The 23,233-nt window shown below is 47.0% G+C and overlaps 1 protein-coding gene across 1 annotated transcript; it reads left to right on the forward strand.

Moving 5' to 3' along the window:
- The first annotated feature begins 1,710 nt into the window (after positions 1–1,710).
- On the forward strand, positions 1,711–21,612 carry ECSCR (endothelial cell surface expressed chemotaxis and apoptosis regulator). Its single transcript, XM_035562909.1, has 12 exons — positions 1,711–1,768; positions 11,723–11,764; positions 12,345–12,395; positions 14,266–14,376; positions 14,894–14,941; positions 16,803–16,850; positions 17,444–17,542; positions 18,796–18,894; positions 19,508–19,544; positions 20,935–21,034; positions 21,139–21,142; positions 21,587–21,612. Exons 1-12 carry the CDS (start codon positions 1,711–1,713, stop codon positions 21,610–21,612), a joined length of 723 nt encoding a protein of 240 aa, XP_035418802.1.
- Positions 21,613–23,233: the final 1,621 nt, after the last annotated feature.

The following is a 23,233-nucleotide window of genomic DNA, read 5'->3' on the forward strand; positions in this document are numbered from 1 at the left end:
AGAGGTTTTGTGAAAGCAAAATCTGCTGTGAGATGATCGAGATGATCAAAATCAGGTTGGACGAGGCCCTGGGCAACCTGATCTAGTGGGTGGTATCCCTGCCATGTGGCAGGGGGTTTGGGACTGGGTGATCTTTAAGGTGCCTTCCAAACTGAGCAGTTCTACGATTCTGTGATTCTATGTTCTATGTGATTCTGTGATTCTATGTTGGCTGCTTTTAGGCTGCATTATGGTGTCCCCAGCTGGGCTCGGCATGCCTGACATGGCTTGGGGCAGTCTTCTGGAAGACACAGGCTGTTCTGGATGGGGGACAGATGCAAGGGATGTGTTGGAAATCTGCATTGTCCCAGTGCAGAGAGCAGAGCTCTGGACCCACAGGGCTGAGCATGGAACAGCCCAGGGCAGGAGGTGCAAACCCTGCGCTCCCCCAAACACCTGCCCCCCCAATCCAGCCTCCCCTGGGCTGCCAAAGGGAAACAAACCCATTTCCCCTATAACAAGCCTTTTTGTAAGGAAACAAAGGGCTCTGCATCTTGCCTAGCACAAAGAGGGGCAGCGCAGCCTTTGAAGAGTCTGAGGCAGGGAGGAGCAGCCAACAGGGGGACAGGCATGGGCAGCAAAGCTCCCAGTCTGACCAGTCAGCCCCAGCTGGGACTCTGCTGACCACACACCCGCTCTGGGTGCCACAGTGATGCAGAGGGCACAGGGGCCAATGCTGCATAAATTCCTGACACTGTAACACCACCGTCCTCTGGATTTGTCCCCCAGAGTCCTGCAGGGATCCTCTAAGACAGGCGGGCGCTGAAGCCTTTTCCACATGGAGACTCTAAGACCCATTTCCCCCACAAACACCCACTCACATCCAGCATGGGGCAATGTATTACCTGTGAAGCTCAAGCTATGCCATCAGGGGACAGACAGAATGTGCAGACAGGTGCACAACCCATCACAAAGTCGGGGCCAAGAAGCTGAACGTCCTAAGTCCCCTGGTGAGCAGGGCTGGACAGGGGCAGGACCAAGCCAATTTTCCAGTTTCATCAAAGAACGGGATTAGGGTTGGTCTAAGCCTGTCTCATGCAGTACGTCCTGTGGGGAAGGATGCTGCTGCTACCCAAAAAACAGCATCCCAAAACCAACAGTCCTGGTGCCCACACTTGCTGGAGCTGCATGGGGAGGAGCAGGATGAGGGCTCAGAGGACGTGGCAGCACGGGCTGTGAGATAGCCTAGCCCCACCAGGATCAGGTATTTCCAAACCCCTCTCAGGGATTTTAAGAAATCCCCTCTCAGGGGATGACCAGCTCCTCCAGATCAGCGCAGCCCTCACGACTGACGTGGAGCAGATCACCTGGGGCACTCCCTTGCCCCAGACCTAATCTCCAAAAAAAACCCAGGTACTATAAAGACACTACTGAGGCCCAAGGCCGGGCAGGCCCGCTGTGCCACTGTTCTCCCCTGCTATGAGAACCGAATTCCCCAACACATCGATGGCGAGGTTTCCTTTGCCGTCGGTAAGCGATGTCTCATATCCTCTTCGACCATAATGGGCTAAAAAACACAGTTCCCCTGTGGATTCAGCCTGTTTCCTTCTATTCTTTAACAGGAAGCTCTGCTAGAATCAGCCCAAGCAGGCAAATCGTTCCTCACCCTCTTTTCACTCTCGGTATGGACAGAGCCCCAGCAGAGCTGCACAGCCACGAGCCGAGGGGAAGATGCTGGCTCCGTCCGTCCACCCGCTCCTGTGGCTGTTTGGCTGCGTGCTCATCAGAGGTAAGGCGCTCTGCTCACACCTGAGGATGGTGACACGGTGCCAGGGGTGGGTTTGGGGAGCCCAGCTCCCAAAGGGAACCGGACAGAGATTTAAGCGTGGAGTAGCTGCCGTAAGAAAAGCCCAAGCTTTAAGTTCAAGGGTGGCAGGAGTCAGGTTGTTTGGAAAAATCTGGCCGTATCAGGTGTTATAGGGTTTATTTGACTGTGCTGGAATAACAGAAGTTGTTTTCTGGTTAACAAAAGGCTTGTTTCTGTTGAGGCATACTGAGGCATTGTGTAGCAAGTGACTTCTGTCAAATAAGGGTAAAGGTGGAACTTTTAAATGTACAGGACATTTTCCTCAAAAGTAATTTTTTCCTTGACTTTAAATTTTCTTCTTGCTGATGTAAACACAAAGAGCACATAAGTCAGGTGCGAGACACGCAGTACATGTATTGTCCTTACTGTAGTAATTCTGCTCCTAATTTTCCCTTCATACGTGGGTCGTGGTGGAGGATGCAGTGAGTGTACCTCCAAGGAACAGGTTCCTTGTTGTGAAATGTGACAGGTTGTTTTTTCCTGCGTCCAGGCACCACTTGTGTTGGTGACAGCTGTAGTACCTGTGAGCTTAAAGGCATTCAGAGGAATATAGACTGCATATCACTGCTGCTTCTAACAGAAAGCCACCTAAAAATAATACCATGTTTCTTGGATCCAAAGTTTTTACCATTAAACCGTGGAAGTTGCCTGTAGGTTACAGCCACTGCATTGGTAGTAAGAGGATTTTTAAAAGACACGGAATATAAAGACAAGTCAGGTGCTCGCTGTGCAACTCTCAGAAGGAAGAGCACATAGACTGGAAAATGTCTCTTTATTAGAGGGCTGCTGACTTCAGCAGAGGGGTAAATTGTGCCTAGTGGAACTTTGAAGCCCCTTGGCCATGCTGCTGTGCTTCTTAATACCTGGCCAGAGTGCATTTCTTCCCCCTTACAAATATTTGGCATGGCTTGCACAAGACAGGGATGTTACCAAGGTTGTCAGCACCTACTCTGAGTCAGCTGCACTATGCCAAGACCAGCCCTTGGTTTGATCACACTACGCAAGAGGTTTGCTCCCCAGGTTGACCCCAGCTGTTGCAGGATCAGGTGGAACGGATGCCGCCTCTATCTTTCAGTCCTGAGTGCGTCACTGTAACTCTGTCCTCTGCAGTCTGCTTCAAATCACAGCGCAGGGGCTGTTCCCACTAGATGTGTGATGCCAGCGGGGCCAATAGGTGCAAATGATGATAATGGCGTTGCTGGTGCTTGCTGTACTTCACTTGAACCTCTGGCTTCAGTCAAAACCAGCCTTCAACACTATTGTGTATTTTGTATCATCATCTTTGCATGACAGTTCTGAACTAGAAATTAAATGAAAATTAAAGCCAATGTTATATTAAAGTCACTAACGTGGCCTACTACTTGAGGGATATTGCTGCTTTGCCTTCTGCAGAAGCCTAAGTGAAAGGGACAGAGACCAGGTCAGTGATGCTGCTGGCTCCCTGACTGGCAGGCAGCTGAAGAATGGAACGAGGAGATCTTAAGACAGAAGAGCTTGGTGGTCTCCTTGCTCTTGAGCAGGTGGAAGTAACCTTGTGAAGCCCCAGCGTTGTGCAGAATAGCTGGCTGGAAACTATTGTCTCCACACAGGCTTTTGGTACTTTTTGCAAGTTCATTAATTTATTAATGAATTTTATTAATTTGAATTCCTAAGCTTACAGTTACTTCTGAAGGAAGGTTCAACTACTGTTAGTTTGAAATCGCTCAAGTGGGAAGTTTTGGACCACTTCCAATCTTTTTTTCATCCTGTAGAAATGCTTAACGAAAAATTTGTCCAAACAAACCTCTTCCTAAGAACAGTTTCCATTACAATGGGCAGGCATTTCCCAGACAAAAGATTTCCACTGCAAAATTCCTTCTGGAAGCTGGTGAGAACCCAGCAGAATTTTTCCATTGATTGCTGCTTTCCTTATCTGCATTGCAGCCAGTGAATGGATAATGCCACAGGGAGCACGGCCCAGAGGTAATCAAAGAAGTGGGGTGCAGACAGAGGGCAGACATCCAGCTAACAGGAGACCTTCCAGACAACACTTGCATCCCAACATAAGGGCATCCAGTGCATCCTAGAACTGACTCCTGCTGCTTGTTCTGCCTTGTTCCTCAAACAATGGGGACAGAATTTGTATTCTTTAGGCACTCAGGCAGTTGCAAGATCATACAAAAGAGATTTATGCTGGCCCCAGTCACAACAAATTACAATGCTTTTAAAAATATACCTGCCAAGATGTCTTCTTTGGCATCGCAGGGAGCGTTAAAGACACCCAGTTCAGATCCTATTTCTTATACCACCAGGCAGCAGGAGAAGGCTTCTCCACCTTTGCAGACAGTTCTTTTCTTTGCTAGTCTCTGCCCATACCAGGCGATGCCCAAGGGTATCCCCAAGATCCCTCCCTGACCTTCCTTGGGCAAAAAGGACAGGCCAGAGCAACCCTGGCCTGGTGTACAAGGAAGAGAAAGCAGGAGGTGGTTCAGAGAAATGTTTGTTCACAAAACAAACTACTCCCTTCTAGTCAGATGAAACTCTGCTGATGACTCTGCAGAGCTGACTTAACTGGAGGCTGTTTCCAGCAATTATGTTCCTTACAATAGGTGAGTCAACAACAGGTGTCCTCGGAGGGGACAGTGCTGGTAACCAGAGCAAGAACCCTCCTGCTGGGAAAGCCAACGTGTGGGCTCGAGCCCAGGCTAGAAACAGGAGATCTGTGCCTCGCACAGCACTAGCAAAAGGCATCACTGCCGAGCCTCAGCTAGGAGGTCTCGTTACTTCACTTCCCAGATGAGCCCACTCAACGTAATCCAACCACAGCACTGACAAGTAGTTTCCCCTTCAGGCTTTTTTTGTAGACTTATGGGGCTTTTTCTACCCTTCAGAAGAATCATTTCAGTACAGCAGGAAGGAGCAAAGCCTCATCTAGTATCTATGGTTGTGGTGGTCTTTGGAGATACAGAGGTTTCAAGGAGACCCTGCCCTTAATGCCAGTAGTTGGTAAAACTTCCTACAAACCTAGCAAAACAGCAGGAATGTGGTAAAACAGTACTGCCTTACTAGCAGATAAATTTCACAGCTTAGTAATAATTTTCTTACCACTAGCTGGTGAGAAAGCACCGGTCTGGGACCCAACGCCCTGTGATCAAGGCTGTTGATCTGGGACTCAGTGATGGGACAGGGACATTGCAGAACAGATGCAAGCTCACAGCTCAGGCTTGCCACCCCACGTGAAGGGAAGGCAGAGCGCTCACGCTGAGCTGGTTGTTGCAGCAACATGAAAGAGGGGGCCACAGAGATGTGGATTGTGCCCATCCACCCTTCAGAGCAAACCTTTCTGCAGCTGGGGGCAGCCACCAGTAGTTCTCAGCAAGGGAAGGGATGCAAGAAGGCTTTTGCCACACTGGGTCACGCCCAGCTTTACCCACCACCACGAACAACTGCAATTTCTGCACACTTCCAAAGGTGGCACAGCTCTGAGCAAGCAGATCCAGGCATACAATCCAGTAAGTTCCTCTCGTGTTAGCTAGAAGTGACTCTGGAGTAGCTAAGAACCTTGGAGTCAAACTGAAGTCAGTGCAATTGTTAGCCAAGGAGCAGCATGTCATAGCTGACAATGCACTGGGTGGGACAGAGAACCACTGGGTTTTGTGTTTTAGCACTCCCATGCTTTGTTTTCCCCAGATATGAGACAAGGCTAGTAAAAATATATATATATATATATATATATATATACACACATAAAAAATTAGGAATAAAACCTAGGTGATATCATCAGGGTCACTCACCTAAAATTTGGAGCCAGGTGGAGCCTGTCAGGTCAAGAAGCTTTGACTGCCTCTTCTGCAAGATGTGGCGTTTCAGGGAACAGCAGTAAGGTACCTGCCCAGCATTGATGCTGGGGGGGAAACGAATGCAACCAGGCAAGGACTGCTTCACCTGTCCTTCAGCCACTCCCCTAAGGTTCGAGCCAGGAGACCTGAGAAAAGAAAGTGAAAAGAATGGGAATTAGGAGAGCTCCCCATGCCACCAGCCCCATACAAACCTTAGTTCCCAGGTCACTAAGTGGGAACTGAACTGAACAGCAGCTGGCATTCCTGCATGGTGTTTCAGAACCACCACATAACCTGGCTGTTACCAGCAATGCCACAACTCTGCCCAAGAAGCCCTGGGGAATATCTTGGAATTCTTGGAAATAATAATAATAATAATAATAAAAAGAAATGTGAATAAACTTGGAAACTGTGACATCCAGGAACTTGGGGGAAGTGAGATGTGCTTGAGAAGTACCTAGCACTGATCCCCTGCTGCAGGGGACGGCAGTCTGTGTGCTGTCACAGGGCTTTGTTGACGCCTGTCCAGAGGTACAGCACACGAGCAAGTTCAGCAGCTGATCCCTACACCAGCTGGAACACACAACATTTGGTTAGGAACAAAATCCTACAAGATAACGAGGACCACCTGCAAGGTGACCTGTACAAAGCAGAACCTGCGCTGAGAGCCTAATTAAGGCATGAAAGCAGCGCTGAGGAACGAGCTTGCAGCTCAGGATGCTTTCTCTGCACCTCAGTTTCCCAGCATCTATAAAACAAAGCAGAGCTCTCAAACAAACATGTCGGGGAGAAAACTGTAACCAGTAAGTAGCTGGGAGGGTCACAGCAGGGCAGCCTGCATGGAGCACATATTTACTCCTCAAATGCTAGAGAGAAATGCTCAGATAAGTGCAGATGGGCATGGACCAGGCTTCAGGGATGCAGCCAGGAAAAAAAAAGCCCTGTTACTTTCTTCTAGGAGCAACCATTTTTTAGGGGAGAAAAAAAAAAAGTACTTTATCACGCACTGCGATGTTACAGGTCCCATTCTGTGCATGTGGCTTCCCCACATTGTTTGTCTCCTGGCTTGTTTTCTACATTCAAGTGGGTTTTAATTGGCTTCCGCCAGAAGACTGATCTGCTTCCAGAACAGTTCAACGGAGCACGATGCTCGAGAGGATGCCCAGACCTGGGTGCAGCCCTGAGCAGCAGAGGAAGGCCAGGATTGTTCTGAATCACTGACAAGATCCGGGTTGAATTCCTGCCTCTCTGAACTTTCCGTAACGTTTTGGCCAAGCCATTACCATTCAGAACCACGTAGCAGTGAGTTGCCAAACCCCTCGAATGTCATTTGAGAATTAGGTGTTTAAATACCACTGTGGGTCTGGGACCTAATTTAGACCGTCAGTTATCAAGTCTGCATAACAACACTTCTCCTCTCTTCCCACATTTTCTGCCTCAACCTGTCCCGAGACCTGCTAGGCAGAGGCACCTTTCCTTAGGTGCCTAATAAAATGGGAGCTCTCCACCTTCCAGATTCCCTAACACAGCATTTTCTTTCACGTAAAAGTGGCAACAATTAAGTGGTGTTGCTCTCTGCTGCTTCAACAGCTGCTGCCTTTCACCCAGGAAACAGCTGCACTCGCGTGAAGTGGTCAGCGTATTTTTGTCATGGGTGAGTTTACTGGAGCAGCAATACATTAACCGAAAAGTCTAATTTTAGATCGTTAGGTCTCTTCTGACAGCCTTTGTTTATACAACCTGCAAGCAGAAGGTGACACAAGGTTGGTACAGCAAAGTCTGTACGGTGCCACGCAGGCTCTAGAGCTCCTTGATGCACAATTGTAACATCTCCCCCAAAAACTGCTGCAGGAGAAGAGTCCAGCACTACACGTCGGGGTTAGAGGGTGCCTCTCTCCCACCAGTTCTGCGTGGATGGGACCAGTCCCAGTGCCTTCATACTGGTGCCAGAGATCCCCCCTGTGAACTCATCCAGTATTAGAACAGACTGGGCATCACAAGCCCTTCTGAGCCCGGTGTAAAGACTGCTGAAATGTTTTTCAACAGCTGACTTGGGTCTCTGGTATAGCAGTATTTTATACCAAGGCCCTGACAAAGGCTAGCTTAAAATACTAAAGCGGGAATACCTAAAAAACACTTTTTTCTTTTTCTTTAACATCTTTCTATGCTCTTCTGAGGGGTGTGCAGCTGGCTCTGGGAACTTCTCAGCTGCCATGAAAGAAGGCTACATGGGAAGGCCCCTCTGTTCTCTGTCTGACACTCACACCTAACATCACAGAAGGACTGCTGCAAATAAATCCAAAATTCCCTTCTCATTTTCTGGAAAAATTAACCACGGAACAGCTAGCTCTGAATCAGAGAGAAGAAATCCATCTGCGGCCTCACTGTGCCTCTCTGGAGACCTATTGCTCTGGTCAGTAATCAGGAGTTTCCCATTCCAGCAGGAGCAGAAAACATTATTTCCCATTGTAAGTCCCTCAGCAAGCTCCCCGCCCCACCTAGAGACACACAACCCTGCCGTAAATCACTTGCACCCAAACACTCAAACAGTTTGGCTCTGCTTCCACTCAACAGCAAGTCATCCGAATGGCTTTGATGTGTATTGCAATTGCAGCTGTGCTGGCTGTGTCCTGCCCGTTATCGCTAGCTGTTTATGTAGCTGCTGCAGCCAGGGCTCTGCTGGCAGGGCACGGGGAGGAAACGGTGCTGTGGCCAAGTGCCACGGCAGCAGGGTTCGCACAGCAGCCCCCCGGGGAGCTGTGACACGCGGCGCTTTGGTTTTGACCCACATCCTGCTGCCCGGCCCCACAGCACAACCCGGGTCTCTTCCTGCTCTGCACGTCTGTCCGATGGAATTCAGCTGGGATGCTAAGCGCCTTCACCAAAAGAAAACAGCTAACATCATGGGACTCTTGATTATTTGAGTTGGCAGAGAAGGCGTAACAAAAAGCAGGGGCCAGAAGTCAGAGCCAGACATGCTCCGCTTTGAAATAATGTGCTGTTGTGTTTATAGAAGGGCCATTTATTACCGAGCAAAGTGCCAAAAGGCTTCTCCATCCCTTGGCCTCTTCACACAAGACTGGTCACTTCTCTGTAGCAAAGTTCAGATGCAGACAACCAGGGTGAGCATCTGCTTGGCCAGGTGAATTCCAGGGACTGTGCCCTGAAAAAAACTGCTTGCTGATGTGTTTTACAGTAACCCCAGGTTTACTTTGGCATACTTCTTTCTGAGAACTTCTTACGAGCCAGTGCTCTAGTCTGACCTTCGGCAAAGGGCTGACCTGTGGTGGAAGAGTACTCAGAGCTTCTTCCTCCTATCCTAGCACTGGGGAGCCTGAGCTTTCTGTGAGCCATCAGGTCTGCCAGCACAGGGCAGCAGTTATCTCCCTTTCAGTGCCTTCTGTCCGTAAAGGCTCATTTCAAGCTCTCAGATTTCTCCTCCATCACCCCAAAACACTGAAATAAACTACCAGCTCAGAAGCCTTCATCTCCATTTTCCTTCAAAGTATAAATAATAGTTCTCAGTGCTTTCATGTGACATATACACTAAAAAGCACCTATGGCAACTTCAAGAAGGAAATGTGTCCCATGCAGTTACTTCTACCCATGGGAGAACAAGGTCTCTGCAAGAGCAATGGAGAAAGATGAGCTGTTTGAGTTTGGCAGCTGCTAGAGGATATGGGCCCCCAAGATTATCCCAATACATTATTTTTTGTACTGACTGTAGGCAGAGTATGTTAAGGCATGTGCAAACCAACATCCAGAAATCGTGTTGTAAAGCTGCTCAAGAGGAAAGCCAGAGAGAAAGGCTGGCAAATTTCTGGGATCAATGGAAACAGCCCAAATAACTGCACCCTCTGCATGGAGTCAGCTTGGCCCCTTGGGAGCAGACAGTGGCAGGTGGCAGGGCTGCAGAGAGGTGCACTCCCCAGCCTCAAAACAAACATCAAACATCTCGGCCCTTTTAATGACAGCCATGTGCCCAAAAGATCTCTTCTTCCCCCATTACACTACTTGATTCAGTAAGTGATGTTGTATCTGTCCATAATCCCATTACTAGACTGACATTCATTTCACCTGCTCTTCAAAAGCTCCAGAGGATATCTCACTATTCTCCTACGCAATCACTCACTGCAATTCACTACCCTTATGTGAGGACAGTTTCCTATTGCCCCCCTTTTTATTACTGCAGTTTAAGCCCTGGTCCTCTGGTCCTGTTCCCAGTGGAGGTAGAAAGGAAGGAGCTAATCTGTTTTCTATGTAACTGAAGATCTAATCACATCTCCTCTCACTCTTCTTTTACGGACTGGAAAAGTCAGGTTTTGCAGGCCTGCTGCCCAGTACACTAAAACAAACAAACAAAAAAAAAAGCATGGAAAAGGTCTGAAAAGTCAAGTTCATAGCCAAATCCTACACTGAAAGTGGCTATGTTTTATTATGTATTCAGTGGTTTACACACTGTTTTGGTTCCTGTTTGGCTGGGATCGTTGTCATAAAGCCTTAGAGGAAGAAAAACAATTAAGGCTCCAAGACAGTTTGCGTGAGAAAAATGATATCAATCAGGAGCTCGCTAGACCCAGACAGTCCCCTGAGGGGTGGGCTCTGAGCCAAGCTGCGATAACCCACACACGCTGCATGCTAAAGATCTCATTCCAGATATACACCACCGTCAGGGCATTCATCTGACCTCTTTCAGACAGCTACAGCATAGGTACCTACCACGAAGTTCATCACCTACATCACCTCTACAGCTCCTGGCGAGAAACAGGATGTCGCAGGCTGTGCCTCCTTCTCCCTGTACAACAGAAATCTAAAATAGATCAGATCAATAGGGATTTAGAAGTCCCTGATCCTCTCTTTGATGAGAAAGGGAGCCTGGAGATTAGCTCTCTTGCAGGCTTGCTCACAAAGGAAGTGTAAGAACAAGCGAGATGAATCTGGTGCACCAGTCTGGCTGTAGGGGCACACACAAGCACCGCGGTGCTCCCGCTGGTGCTGCTTCGCTGAATCTCCCCTGCCCTTACCCCAGGGGCCACAACACCTTGCAAAGACAGCGAGATGGAAGAATTCAACCTTTACTGCCATCCTTTTTTGTCTGAAGCCTTTAGGAACTATCAGCTGCTGTGGGACTCTGGTGAGGTGGATCACCAGTGGGATCTGTGGCTGTAATGTGGTTTCTTTCGTGAATCTTAACTACAGACAGCATCAGTACCACCAGTAATAACCATTTAGAAGTGCCAATTAGGATGTGCATTTCAAAATGACAGACTGAAAGTCACCTTTTCAAAGTTATACCAGTTTGTTTTGATTTAAGTATCAAGCTTATTTACATCTTACAGTCCTTGTCCTCGCATATGGGAACTGGATATTTCCTTTTACTTTTAAAATGGCAGCACTTTTAATTGGCACCTATCTAATCATAGCATTCCAGGAGCTGAGACTTAAAGAAAAACATCAGGTATTCTGAGGGCAGGCAACACGGAACATTGGTCCAGGGATGCCTTGTCATAAATCCAAAACAAACAAGCAAAACAAAACACTTTCAGTTGAGAAAACAGTCCCATTAGCTCCTGGAAACATTTACAAGCCTCATCCATCCACTCATTAAGGTCTCAAGGGTCTCAAAGCTTTCAAATATGTCTTAATTCTTTAAACAGCTCTAGAAAACAGGTCAAATGGCCCTTCTCTGCCAAGACTGAGCTGGAGGCAAGCAGCTCATGGGGAGGGAGCAACACCACTGATTTATATGGCCTTGCATTTTCCCCACAGGAGAGAAAGGCGGTTTTCTAAAGGGTTTGGCTTCATGGGGGCAGGAGGACATTTATCCTGGCTGTATAAACTCTAGTCCTAGCTCACACAGAACCTAATGCCCTTACATTCAAGCAAATAGTTTCACACAGTCCTTGTTACCACTTAGCTAATATTTGGAGGAAACTGTGTATTTCAAAGTCACTCCTTCAGAAGATAAGGAAAACCCAAATCGCACAACCAGCAAGAACACTAATGCATTAGTGCAAGTCACATTAGCACTGTTAATACTTTTGTTGTTTCATTCCAGGTACTACAACCTCCACAGACTCCTCCGTCCACCCTGTAGCAGGTACCTCCTGGGTCACACTGATTTAAAGTCTGTCTGGACATGGGTGCAGGTGCCCACGTGTAGATGCAAACAGAGAGGCCACTGATGGGAAAGGCGCTGCAGCACCTTTTTGCAGGACCCTGCACTGCCCACCTCTGCCTGCCCATCCCCATTCTTCCCCAGATCTCCAGGGCTGATGGAGGGCACTGTGACCCCAAGTGATAACCTCGCCTGGTTCCCTATTTCTGGTCTCTGCCTCCCAGCCTTGTCGGGAAGAGCAGTGCTGCCTTCCAGGAGGCCCAGTGAAAACAGAGGGATCTGATCCTGCCTCGTCTTTGCTGCCTGCTTTCCCAGATGTTTCCTAGCCGTTCCCCATTGCATGCTCCGCTCTACACATCCTCAGAGCCATCACCCCTTTGCCTGCAGGTCCCTGTAGCCACAGCAGTGATAAACTCCTTAACACCTCCTGTTCTCATCACCCTTTCAGCTCTTATTGGCTCTAAGGGTCTCTTTCTGGCCCATCCTTCAAACCTCCCTGCAGGGACCCCACCAGCAAGGATCCTCATGTAGAAGACTTCACCTCTGTGTCTTTGTGTTACAGACCGATCTCAATCAACACCACACAACCCTGAAGTAAAGACCCATACCTCAGGTAATACACTGCAAAGGAGAAGGACCTTTGCCTTCCCCTCTACCTCCCTCCAAGGGCTGTTACAGACACCCGTGACAGCACAGGCTTGCAGAACTATCAGAGCTCACCTGGAGAGGGGCATCCTGGCAAGTCTGTCTTGTAAAGGGCCCATCTTTCAGCCCATCCAGCAATAAATTATTCTATAAGTGACAAAATGGGGCTGTGCAGTGGCAAGTCAGAAGACGACAGTGGTGGGGAGGAAAGGAAGAAAGGAGGAAGAAAGTCTTGTGTGCACAAAGGATGCAACTCCCCCAAGCCCAGGCTGGGCTGTGTCCACATCCTCCTGCCTGGCATCACCCACTTCGCTGGGCAGCTCTTAATGCAAGGAAAGCTCGGAGCACATTTAAGCACAGGGCCTCATACACAAGGTCTGGCCTTGGCTCTTGGGTGTCATAAGGGAAATAACAGCAATTAAGCCATTGTTAGCGTTCCCATGCATTACATTCATTGTTCAATACTGCTCTCCTGATAAACCTGAACAATTTTATTTTTTTTTTAACTAGAAAATTCCAGTGCTGTGCACAGCATCAGCACCTTGTATACAACAGGTAAACGTTTCCCCCGTTGCTCTCAGAGGAAATGGGGAAGCATTTCCTGAACTGTAGGGCTTGCACCAGCACGAGGACTGAGGTCTGCCTTAGCTTTAATACAGTTATTAACGGGGTGGGGGGGTTGCTTTATCTACCTTCATGGAAATAGCAGTCAAATCACTTAGAAGGACAAAAATATTTAGAAGTAATACGAATCTCTGAGGAGTTCCCTTACTTTATGTCATTTTTCTCTTCTCCCCTTCTACTGAAACCAGCTTCAAGACAATACCATACGTACAGTCAGAAGCCCTGGAAGTGGGCAAAGGGAGATGTTAGCAAGAGTTATATGCTTCAATCTGCAAATACACAAAACCAAATACACGCAAAGAGATCTCTCCAACTCCAGATCTACCTCTGTTGGTACACTTACACCCCTTTGGAGACAGATTTTTCAACCATATCAAGGAGAAATCTCTTTCTAAGCATAGCTCCCCCTACCGAGGGACCATAAAAACAAAGGAAAGGATCCCAAGAAAGATCTTACTCTGCTGTTACGCTTTGCAGAGAAAAAAAACACTCCTAAATCCAAATATTTTGTTAAAGCACCTGGATAAAAGAAGAAAGCTTAAAGCCATTTTCACTCTTTGCTCATTTTATTGGAAAGCCACGAAAAGTAACTTGCCTATAAATTCCAGGTTGGCGATCAACTCTTCCTTGCAGAGGACTATTGAAAGATTTTTTCCCTCCTCCCTATCTTGCTCTGGACCCACAGGATTCATGTTCTGGCTTCTTTGAGTGCCAGGTTGAAAAAGATGCCAAAGCTTCCAAATCACTGCAAGTAGTGAACGATTTGTGCCTAGAGACTCAGTGAAATGAAACATGAAAGTTAGCATTTCATATAACAAGCAAATAAACATGTGCGTGCCAGACAGTTAGTGTCCAGAGATAAAGTCTTTATTTCAAGATAAAACCCCTCCATTTTCAAAGTGAAGGAAAAAAAGTGGTGGGAAAAGCCAGACTTTCTCCATGCAGCTCCTGAGCCCTGCCTGCCCAGCACCTCCGCACACAAGCAGCCTTGCCAAAAGAAGCAAAAGTTAATGTCAAAGTACAGAAACCCTGACTCCTTGAGCAGGACTAGACTATTACCTTATCTGCTCACACCCATACTTTCCCTAGCAGATTATGCACAACTTCCTAGGAGCTTGAGGATTCGTTGCAGAAGCCATACCCTCCACCGAGCTGTTTCTTAACAGAGCTCACAACAAGCACAGCTCTTTAAAGTAACTCTTCTTACTCTACAGAGCCTTCAGTAAAGTCAGCAACACCAATTGACTTGAATCTCATCTGCACAGACAAGACTACTACAACCAAATCCTCTTTCATCCCTACAACACCAACATCGCCCACACAGGGTAAGTACACAAAAATGGAAAACTCTAATTTTTGCTCAGGCAGGACCAGTTTATGCATCCTGGCTTATCCATGCAAACCTGGGTGCTTCACAAAATCCCAGCCAGCCCACACCATGCTACTTATGCAGTAGCAGCTGCTTTTGAATGTTTCGGCCTTTGCTAAAAAGGTAGTTTATTACAGCTCCCCAAACGCACATGGCTGGATGCAGCCATGGCCTGGATGTGACAGCTGAGCTGCATAGGAAAAACCAGATCCCGCTTTACCAGGTAATGCTTTGTGGAGGAGGAACAGGCACCCCAGCCTCCTTCTCCTTGGCACACCGCTCCCACGCTCACCTCTCACGTACACTCTCAAATCACTGCATGGCTTGCTAGCTGGGCATCCTGAGTTTGCTTGGAGAGGAAGCTTCATGCCTAGAAACAAAGTTTTTTCCCCCCTCAGGAAAACCCAACAGCTCTCCATAGCATAGTTAACAGCAGCTTCTAGACTTAATTCTCTTCTCCTTGTTTTATCCAGGTGAAACGTCTAGCGGAAACAAAAGCACTGCAGCTTCATCAACTCGAGGTACTTTGTCTTTTTATAGACTAACGATAAGTGCAGACAATTTCATGGCAATTAGCTTACTTGGTTTACACGGTGCAAGTTACTGAAGCACTAACCTATCTTGGCATCGAGACATCAGTAACACCCAAATTCATCTGATATCCTTACAAGCACTGATAAAACAAGACCAATTCCACTCAGCAACCTCTGCCTGGGATAAACTTGAACAGTTGAAAGACTGATCTACATCTAGAAACAAGGCGGCACTTTTAGCACCTTTTAAAATGCGCTTTTTTTTTTACTTCCGATAGTTTGCTTAATCCAGCTTGTACCAAAAATTGGAGAATTCAGTAAGTTTTCTCAGAATAAAGACAGAAGCCAAGTAAGTGGGAACACTGAAATCTGAATATTGATCTGATTTTCCATTAAAGGTTCAGATTTGCAATGGTAAAGACTGAGAATCTGCTTTGCCTCTCAGATCTTCCCTGACTCATGCAAGGTTAAAAACCCACTGTCAGCTCTGCCTGCACAGATGTCCAACCAGCACGTCTGTGCCCAGCTAAGCCAAGAGCCCTTTACATCAGAGCAGATTGCTATTAATTATAGCCCTGCTTTATCTGAAAAGCTCCATACATCTTCAGCTACATAAATGCTGCTGATGCTTCCAAAAGAGAGGTCTCCTGTTGTGCAAGACCCAGCGTTTCCCAGGAATGAGGCATCCAAGCCAGGCTCAGCAAACAAAGCTTCTGCCCACCACCTGTGGCTAAAAGAACAATTTCAGAATGAAACAAAGGGTTTGATGACTGGTGGAAAAAATACAGCTAGTAGCTGTAGATCTAGCCCCTGCCTCTCAGGACTGTTCTGCTGCATGCAGTTACTGTTTTCTCACTGGTTAAAATTTGTTACTTCATACTGTTTCTGCTTTCTTCCGACTTTTAGCAAAAGAACATTCCAAAGCCTGACATTTTCTGCAAGACAGGAACCCCAGTTTCAGGGCACGTCTGCAGCTGCCCACAGTTGCATTCCCTGCGCTCCAGCTCAGAGTGCCAGTAGCTGTTCTACACCTCTCCAGGCAGCGTGTGCTTTTGGCCAGCACCAGTTTGGGGAGGGAGAGAATGGGAGAGGAAAGAGATCCTGCTTGGCCTACAGATGATCTAAGCTGCAAAGTGTCACTTTTAGTGTCCTGACAGTACTTGTAGCTGTTCAATAAGGCCAATGCAGACAAGCTGGATGTTCAAAACATCAGAGAGCAGCAAAGGATTTATTTTATTTTTTCAAGCAAAACACATAGGCCAGCCTTAAATCTGCTTACACAGGCATTGGAAGCAGCTGTCACATACCAAACAGCCTCTTACAAGCCAGTTTACCCCACTGAGAACTGGAGTCCTTGCTTGGAAAATATTCTGTACGGCCACAGGTAGATTGCATATGGCACACAAGTTAGCCCAACTCAGACTAGCTTAATTACTTCCTGATAACACAGCCTGCAGGACAACAAACCCACTAATTCTGTAGAATTGCCTCTCCTAAACTTCTTTTTTAAAGCCTCAAAGTTTATAAGCAAAAGCAAATCCATAACCTTTCTAGTTCACTATTCCAGCGCTTAACTGCTGTATCTAACCAAAAACTGCATCTGGGATTGCAGAAACTAAACATGAACAGTTATACCCGGGTATTTGAGTTCCTTGCCTGAAGGAAGATTCAGGGAAAATAGCACAAAATGTCAGTGGGGAGGTTTTAGCCCGAAAATAAACCTCCCATTTTCCTGCAAATCATCAGCTTTACTGTGAATACATTCAACACTCCAGCATGTCCATGAATTCTTTTGCTTATTATGTGATATTGAAGGCCAAGACTCATGTTCTGCATTTCCTCTGTGCAGGTGAAGAGCCCAAGAGAAGCGAGAGTACTACAACAGCAGCAACTCAAGGTGCTTTCTCCCTTCTCTCAGAGATAAGCACCAGTACGTTTCACAGCATTTTTCACAGCCAACAGCAATGCCACTGTACTGCTACCCCCAGGCAGCATGGTGAACAGCTAACGAGAATCCAAGGGCTGCTAGCCACCCCATGTAGCCCTTGAGAAGCCTGTAAAGCTCTGCAGAAGAAGCACTTTGGGGTAACCTGTCAAGCCTGGGAACAGGGGCTGCGATTCACAGCAGGAAAGGTGCCAGCATGGCAAAAAGTTGTAAGAAGGACATGTGGCAAGCTCCTTCCTCAAACACCCTCCCAGATCAGCCCTTTACCTGCCACGCTCAGCTTCCTCATTGCTATCCTGGTAGATAACCCTGCAGGTGGGGAATCATTTCCTCAGATTGTTGATTAAAGGGGGCCACACCAACGCAAGCTGGTTCCCACCTATGTCACTTTGCTGTTCATGTTGATGGGGGCAGGCCAAGATCCACAATTATCATCTTCTGTAAAGTGCAAGTGCGAGTTAGGCCACACAACGTTACTAGAAACCCTCTTCCCAACACTGGAAGAAAGGCTTTATATAAAGTCACTTTTTTCTCCTACCTTGCAGGCACCTCAGAAACAGTTACCCCAACACTAGACACCTCTGGCTACTCACGCGTGACTACTCCAACATATGATAAGTCTCCATTGACTGTGGCAGCTTTTGGTAAGGTCTTGTGCAACCTGGGGAGAAGGGGGGGGTCTTTTGTCAAGTCACGCAGTGCTGGACAGCCAGCGCCAACAGTGCTTCCCTGGGCACAGCTCCTCAGTTTCTCTCTTTAGCATGTGCGATCCTGTAATGTTCAAAGCACAAGGGGAAAAATCTTGACATCTAGCACCAGCAGGCTAAGCACCTAATAAATACTCCTAGCCATGCCCAATACACAAAGGACAGAATATGAAAGCCCTTCATGGCTATGCCTGAACTGGGGATCTTGCTCCTAGCTTCAGTGTTTGCCCTAGATGTGTTAGAGCAAGACACATCCCAGCTGTGTTAGAGCAAGACCTGCACACAAATTATCCCATGCTACACCCTGGCTTCCCGGACAGGGTCTACAATAAATGTACTACCTGCCTGGTAGAAGGAAGTTTAGCCTTGTTTTAACCCCGCGAACCTGTTCATATTCTGCCCCAGCCCTGCCTTACTGCCCTCCCTGTACATTTGCACCCTGCTCAGCAGGAAGCAGCAAACTCCTCCACACCATTCAGACCTTGTGCAGGAATGGGGCAAGAGACACCAGAGCTTATCCTGACAATAGGTTTGAAGATAGGGACAGGGTAAATTTAAGAGATCCATTCTGCGTTGGACTATACTGTCCCCTTCCTCCATGAAGCTAAGCAAAAAAAAAAAAAAAAAAAAAAATTTGTTCACTTCTACTGCACTATAAGAAAACTCTTCACTTTTAAAAATACTTCTGAAATAAATGTTAACTTTGTAACTATCATTTGCTTATGTACTCTGAGGGAAGCCACAGAGACCCGAAACTGTCTTAACAGGATGAGAGTCCTGTACAAAGCACAGTTCAATTTACAGATGCCAGAATCAAATCTGTGCCTGGCCACTGGTTCATGAGACAGCTCACACCATTCAGTCAATCAGCTTGTCTCTCCCCATTATATTATGTATTTATCTGACTTTACACAATTAATCCCCAGTGTAATCAACTGACCTCTGCCTTCCTGTCACTGTCTTATCACCTAAATATGCACCAGAAGCCCTTTGAAGCTAAAGCACAGGAGGATGAAGCCATTCACTCTAGTGACTATTTACTTCCCTACCTATTACATCCCATGCTCATTTTAATGAAAATATTGATTTCCTACCCAAATTTTGATGAGTCAAGACCCTGCACTACCACAGAAGCCAAGGACGGGAGCGTTATTCTATCAATAGCAGACAGTTCTTTCCTCCATCCCCAGGTGTCATCAGCTTCATAGTTATCCTGGTAGTGGTGGTGATCATCCTCGTCAGCGTGGTCAGCCTGAGGTTCAAGTGTAACCGCTCAAAGGACTCAGAAGGTATTTTCCCTGGACCACCTCTCTCCCCCTAATCAAAAAGTCATTGGTTACTAAGCTTATTTGGCAATTCCTAAATGAAGGACACCCTTTAAAAAAATCTTACCTGGTGGGACATTTTGAAGCACAACTGAAATACAGATTTCACAGTTAGGAATGGAGTGTGACCACCTCTTTGAAGCCCCTGTCCAGATTCATCTGCACAAGGAGACGGCCTCAAGCTTGCTGTACACGCTGCAGTTAAATGTGCTGATTCCCACAGGCAGGCAGCTCTTCCAGCGGAACTTATGGAGTTTGACACTCATTTTCTCTCAGAATACCATTTCCCATTAAGCACTGCCCACTAGAGGGCAAGACTGATCTACAGCAAGACAGATAGCCGCCAAAAGACCAGAGGATGCAATTAAACAGGCAGCAAAGCATTCAGTCCTGCCTGTATAATGTTAGATTATTTGAAGCACTATTTCTAATCAACTCTCAAGTGTCCAGTGGTGGCTCTAATCTCATTTGGATTTCATTTATAACCCTGTACAACATAATTCTGCATGCAGCTGACTTATTGCATAGCTGTCATGTTTTCTCACCTGCATATCACCAACTACTTCTCTCCCTCCAGACAAACAGAAGCCAGGGAGCTCCATGGTATCAGAGAGGTAAGGTCACTCGCACTATTCACATCCTATTGAAAATGCAAGTTTTATTCCAGAACTCATTTCAGCCTGGGAAATAAGTGGCTTTGGCTACTCCAGTTTGAAGAAAAAAAATAGGACTTTGAGACAGGTAAAAAACACAAGTGCTGGCAAAGCCTCATCCTGCGTCTGATGGAGTCAAAGGTAGAAGTTCAATGTTTAGGGGCCTCATTTTACAGCTGCACTGATAGCTGTGAAGGCTCATCACCTTCCAAAAAGCAATTTGCTTGTCTTTCCTTGCCTAGACAGAGATGAGAACCTTGGGGGTTTTGCATTTCAGAGTAGTCTCAGTGAGATGAGATCAGATCAGGTCCGTCCTCCCCTCTCTCCCCCCTTACTCAAAAAAAAAAAAAAATGTTACTGCTATCTAGCAGAATTGGTATAATGGGGAGGGAATGGGGGGGGTGCAACCCAGAGTCCCTTGGAAGAGAAGCACCAAGTAGAGAATGGTCTGTCTGAACCCCACAGACTGTCACTGCTGCCCAAGAAGAAAGGCTACGCGCAGAAAGCACCATAAAACAAGGGCTGGAAGGGACCTAAGATGGGGAGAAAGCGTCAAAATATATTGCTCCTACTTTCCTATCCCTTCCCAGCAAGGTAACACCCCTGCTTTGGAAAGAAGCAAGGGACATAAGGAGCAGAGTCACTAACCGTTTAGGTGAGAATTTGCATCATTTGTCAGTGGTTCCTAGATCATTGTCATAATGGGTATTTAAGTGATCTGCAGTCACTGAGATGGGGCACATCAGAGCAGAGGTCCATGCCCCAAGGCGCCCTAAACACCAAGGTCATCCATTCTCCTTTAGCTCTGAATGCCTATTCCAGCTCTCAGGGCAGGGAGAAAGGGGAATCCCACCTTCCTAACACTTGTACCTCTCACTCAGAAGAGAGGAGCTGGCAATACACGAGCAGCAGCAGCTGGTGCAGAAAGATCCAGGGCTCCCTTTGCATGACAACTGCTGCAGATTTAAGGGCACGATAATGTTTCCTTTTGTTCCAATTCTGGTAATGCCTACAGGGCTAGAAGGTAATGTAGTCACAGAGCACTGGATCCAAACTGCTCCTTGATTCTGCCTACCTTGGCAGTAGAGACAGCTGTGCTGTCTGCTGGAAAAATAGTGCTGTATCTGAAATCATCTGAACGCACTCCTCATCTCTGCAGAGATCTTAACACAGAGGCAGGGGATGGGGGAATTGAGCACTAAGGATGCACCTGAATCAGGACAACAGATCAGAGGATAGTGCAAATCAGTCCTGGTCCCCACGTGCCAGCCTCAGCCTTGCCTGTTTACCTCTATGTGTAGAAATTCCCTTCTTATTTCCTGGACTAATTAATGCTTTCTTTTGTTGACAGCTGCTCTGCAGGCACAAGTGAGAAGGATAACAGCATCACTCTGATCTCCATGAAGAACATCAACATGAACAACAGCATGAGTTACCCGCCATCAGAGAAGGTTTCCCATTTAAGCCTTGCTTTTTCAAGAGTTAGCTGAGGAATATTTCTCTTGCTGGATAAGTGCGTGCCTTTGACGCATTTCTGTTGCTCTTATTCCTTCAGAAAGGTAATAAGCAGCTGCCAGCAAACACCTAAAGGTCCATCTGGGTTCCAGTGAGCCTGGTGAAAGTTTGGGTCCCCATCTCAACTTTATCCAAGCTGCCTGAACTCAAGGTGTCAAGTATACTTCATACTTATAGATGCCATCACCTAGGGCCAGCCAGAGATAGAGTGGTTTGTCATTAAATTAAGAGGTAAATAAGCTTGCCTCTCTGAAGTCAAGGTCCCACCCCCTAGTCCAGGCTTCCCATCGTCCTGCTTTGCAGAGCTGTTGGTGATGCTGGCAACATTCCCATCAGTACTCTCAGACCCATTCCACATGAATAATACACAGCACTGTAGGTTTTAAAGCTAAACTTGCACTTAGACTTTGTTTGAGGGACCACGCTGCTTAATTTCTTTTGCCAGCCTGAACAGGCTGCTGATGTACCACGTTTTGTTCCTTTTGCAGGTGCTATGAAGCCAATCCGGAGCTAGAAGCTGACACTTGACTACCAGCACTGACTTTCTAGGCTTCCCCCCCCCCCCTTGGGGAAAGAGCAAGGGTGGACTTTTTATATAAATTATGCCCTTTTTGATCAATACATTTATGGTAGTAACCCATACAGCTTCTCCGACTGGAGGAGGGAAATGGGCTTTCTCCAGCTATAGCCTGTCACATTCAGTGGTTGATATCTAACTGTATTTTTGATATGCCTTCAAACCCTCAGATTATTCCAGCAGCAAGAAGCACCAAGGAGCCACCTACCTGGCTAATAAACTCCTGCCTTAGATTAACGGCCTTTACAGTCTGTGCTAGACAGCCACAGGCTCGCCAGACTGTTAATCAGTATAGCCCCCAATTGAGCTAAATCCTGCATTAGACAAGCACAATCTGAAGCTGAAGGCCTAATGGGACTGAGATGCCCAAGTGCTAGGTCAAATCACAGCCCAGCTGCTCCAAGCCCCTTATGCTTGGTGCCTCGTTGTCCCCACAGAGGGGGGATGACCGTACCCACCTACCTCACAGGGTTGTTGTGAGGCTATGTTAATCCGTGTCTGTAAAGCATCTGGAAAGACGTGAATTAAAGGTGCTGCTGAAATGTAAATTGTCATCTCAAATACTTTGTTGTCAATAACTAGCTTCAGGCAGACAGATCGGTATCTTCCCACAAGTCCAACATACAAGAAAGAAGTCTTAAGTACAAAGAGCAAGACATGTCTCTGCATAGACAGGGCTTTGTCTGAGTGTAAGTGACAAAGGGAGTGGTCACAAGCAAGATACTGAGCTATTCCTGTTCCTGAACGCTGTCAGCCTGAGTTTGCTGGGAGAGCTTCAGTCTTCTGTGCCACTGCTTTCCAGAGCTTCCTGATAGACCACAAAGGCAGATGCGCAGCTCCCACCCTACCGCAGCACCACGCACCACCAACGCATCCCCCAGTCACTAGGGTAAGGAGATGTTCCCTCACGAGCACAGCAGCAGCTCGCACCAGGAACCGGCTGGGTCACTGCCCACACTGGCTCAGACCCAGCTGCCAGTCACCTACAGCAAATCACATCTTTGTCAGCTGAGCTACAGAGGATGATGGAGACATCAATACCCAGCTTCCATGCAACCGCAAGGGAAACAATGCTCTGTTGGGTAGTTCTGGAGGTCTCAGCTGCCTTAGTCAGCAGCATAATGCACTAAAGCACGAACTCTGCAACTACCTTTGACTCTGCCTGTCTCCACTGTGACTCCTGTTTGCAAGCTCCACCAGTTCCAGAGTCAGAGACCTTGGAGCACCTCATTTACCCAGCAGCAGAACACTGAGATACTGATTTCTCCTAGCACAAGCATCAAAAGCTATCAACCCTGAAGGTAAATTGTGAAGTCAAAGAAAAAAAGATTTAGCCAAGCACTCAAAATAGGTATCAACTGCACATATTCCCCTGCACAGTCCAATGAAACATGTAATTTAGCTTGATTTAATTTTATGGGATGGTTACGAGATGCTTACTGGAGCATGCAATGCTAGAGGTAGCTGTGCTTCACAGCATGCAACCAAGTGTTCAGCATAATAAACACGATGTTTCACAACTTGTGTTAAGATCCAACACAATTTCTATTTTTAACAT

This window comes from Cygnus atratus, chromosome 14, assembly GCF_013377495.2.
Source record: "Cygnus atratus isolate AKBS03 ecotype Queensland, Australia chromosome 14, CAtr_DNAZoo_HiC_assembly, whole genome shotgun sequence".
Classification (NCBI taxonomy): Eukaryota; Metazoa; Chordata; class Aves; order Anseriformes; family Anatidae; genus Cygnus; species Cygnus atratus.

What these genes read in the sequence shown, in the direction of transcription:
- ECSCR (XM_035562909.1), top strand. Translation starts at nt 1,711, where the DNA reads ATGCTGGCTCCGTCCGTCCACCCGCTCCTGTGGCTGTTTGGCTGCGTG. An exon ending in AGTAAAGACCCATACCTCAG is followed by an intron (nt 12,396 to 14,265) that starts GTAATACACTGC and finishes CTTACTCTACAG; the next exon opens with AGCCTTCAGTAAAGTCAGCA. An exon ending in ATTGACTGTGGCAGCTTTTG is followed by an intron (nt 17,543 to 18,795) that starts GTAAGGTCTTGT and finishes CTCCATCCCCAG; the next exon opens with GTGTCATCAGCTTCATAGTT.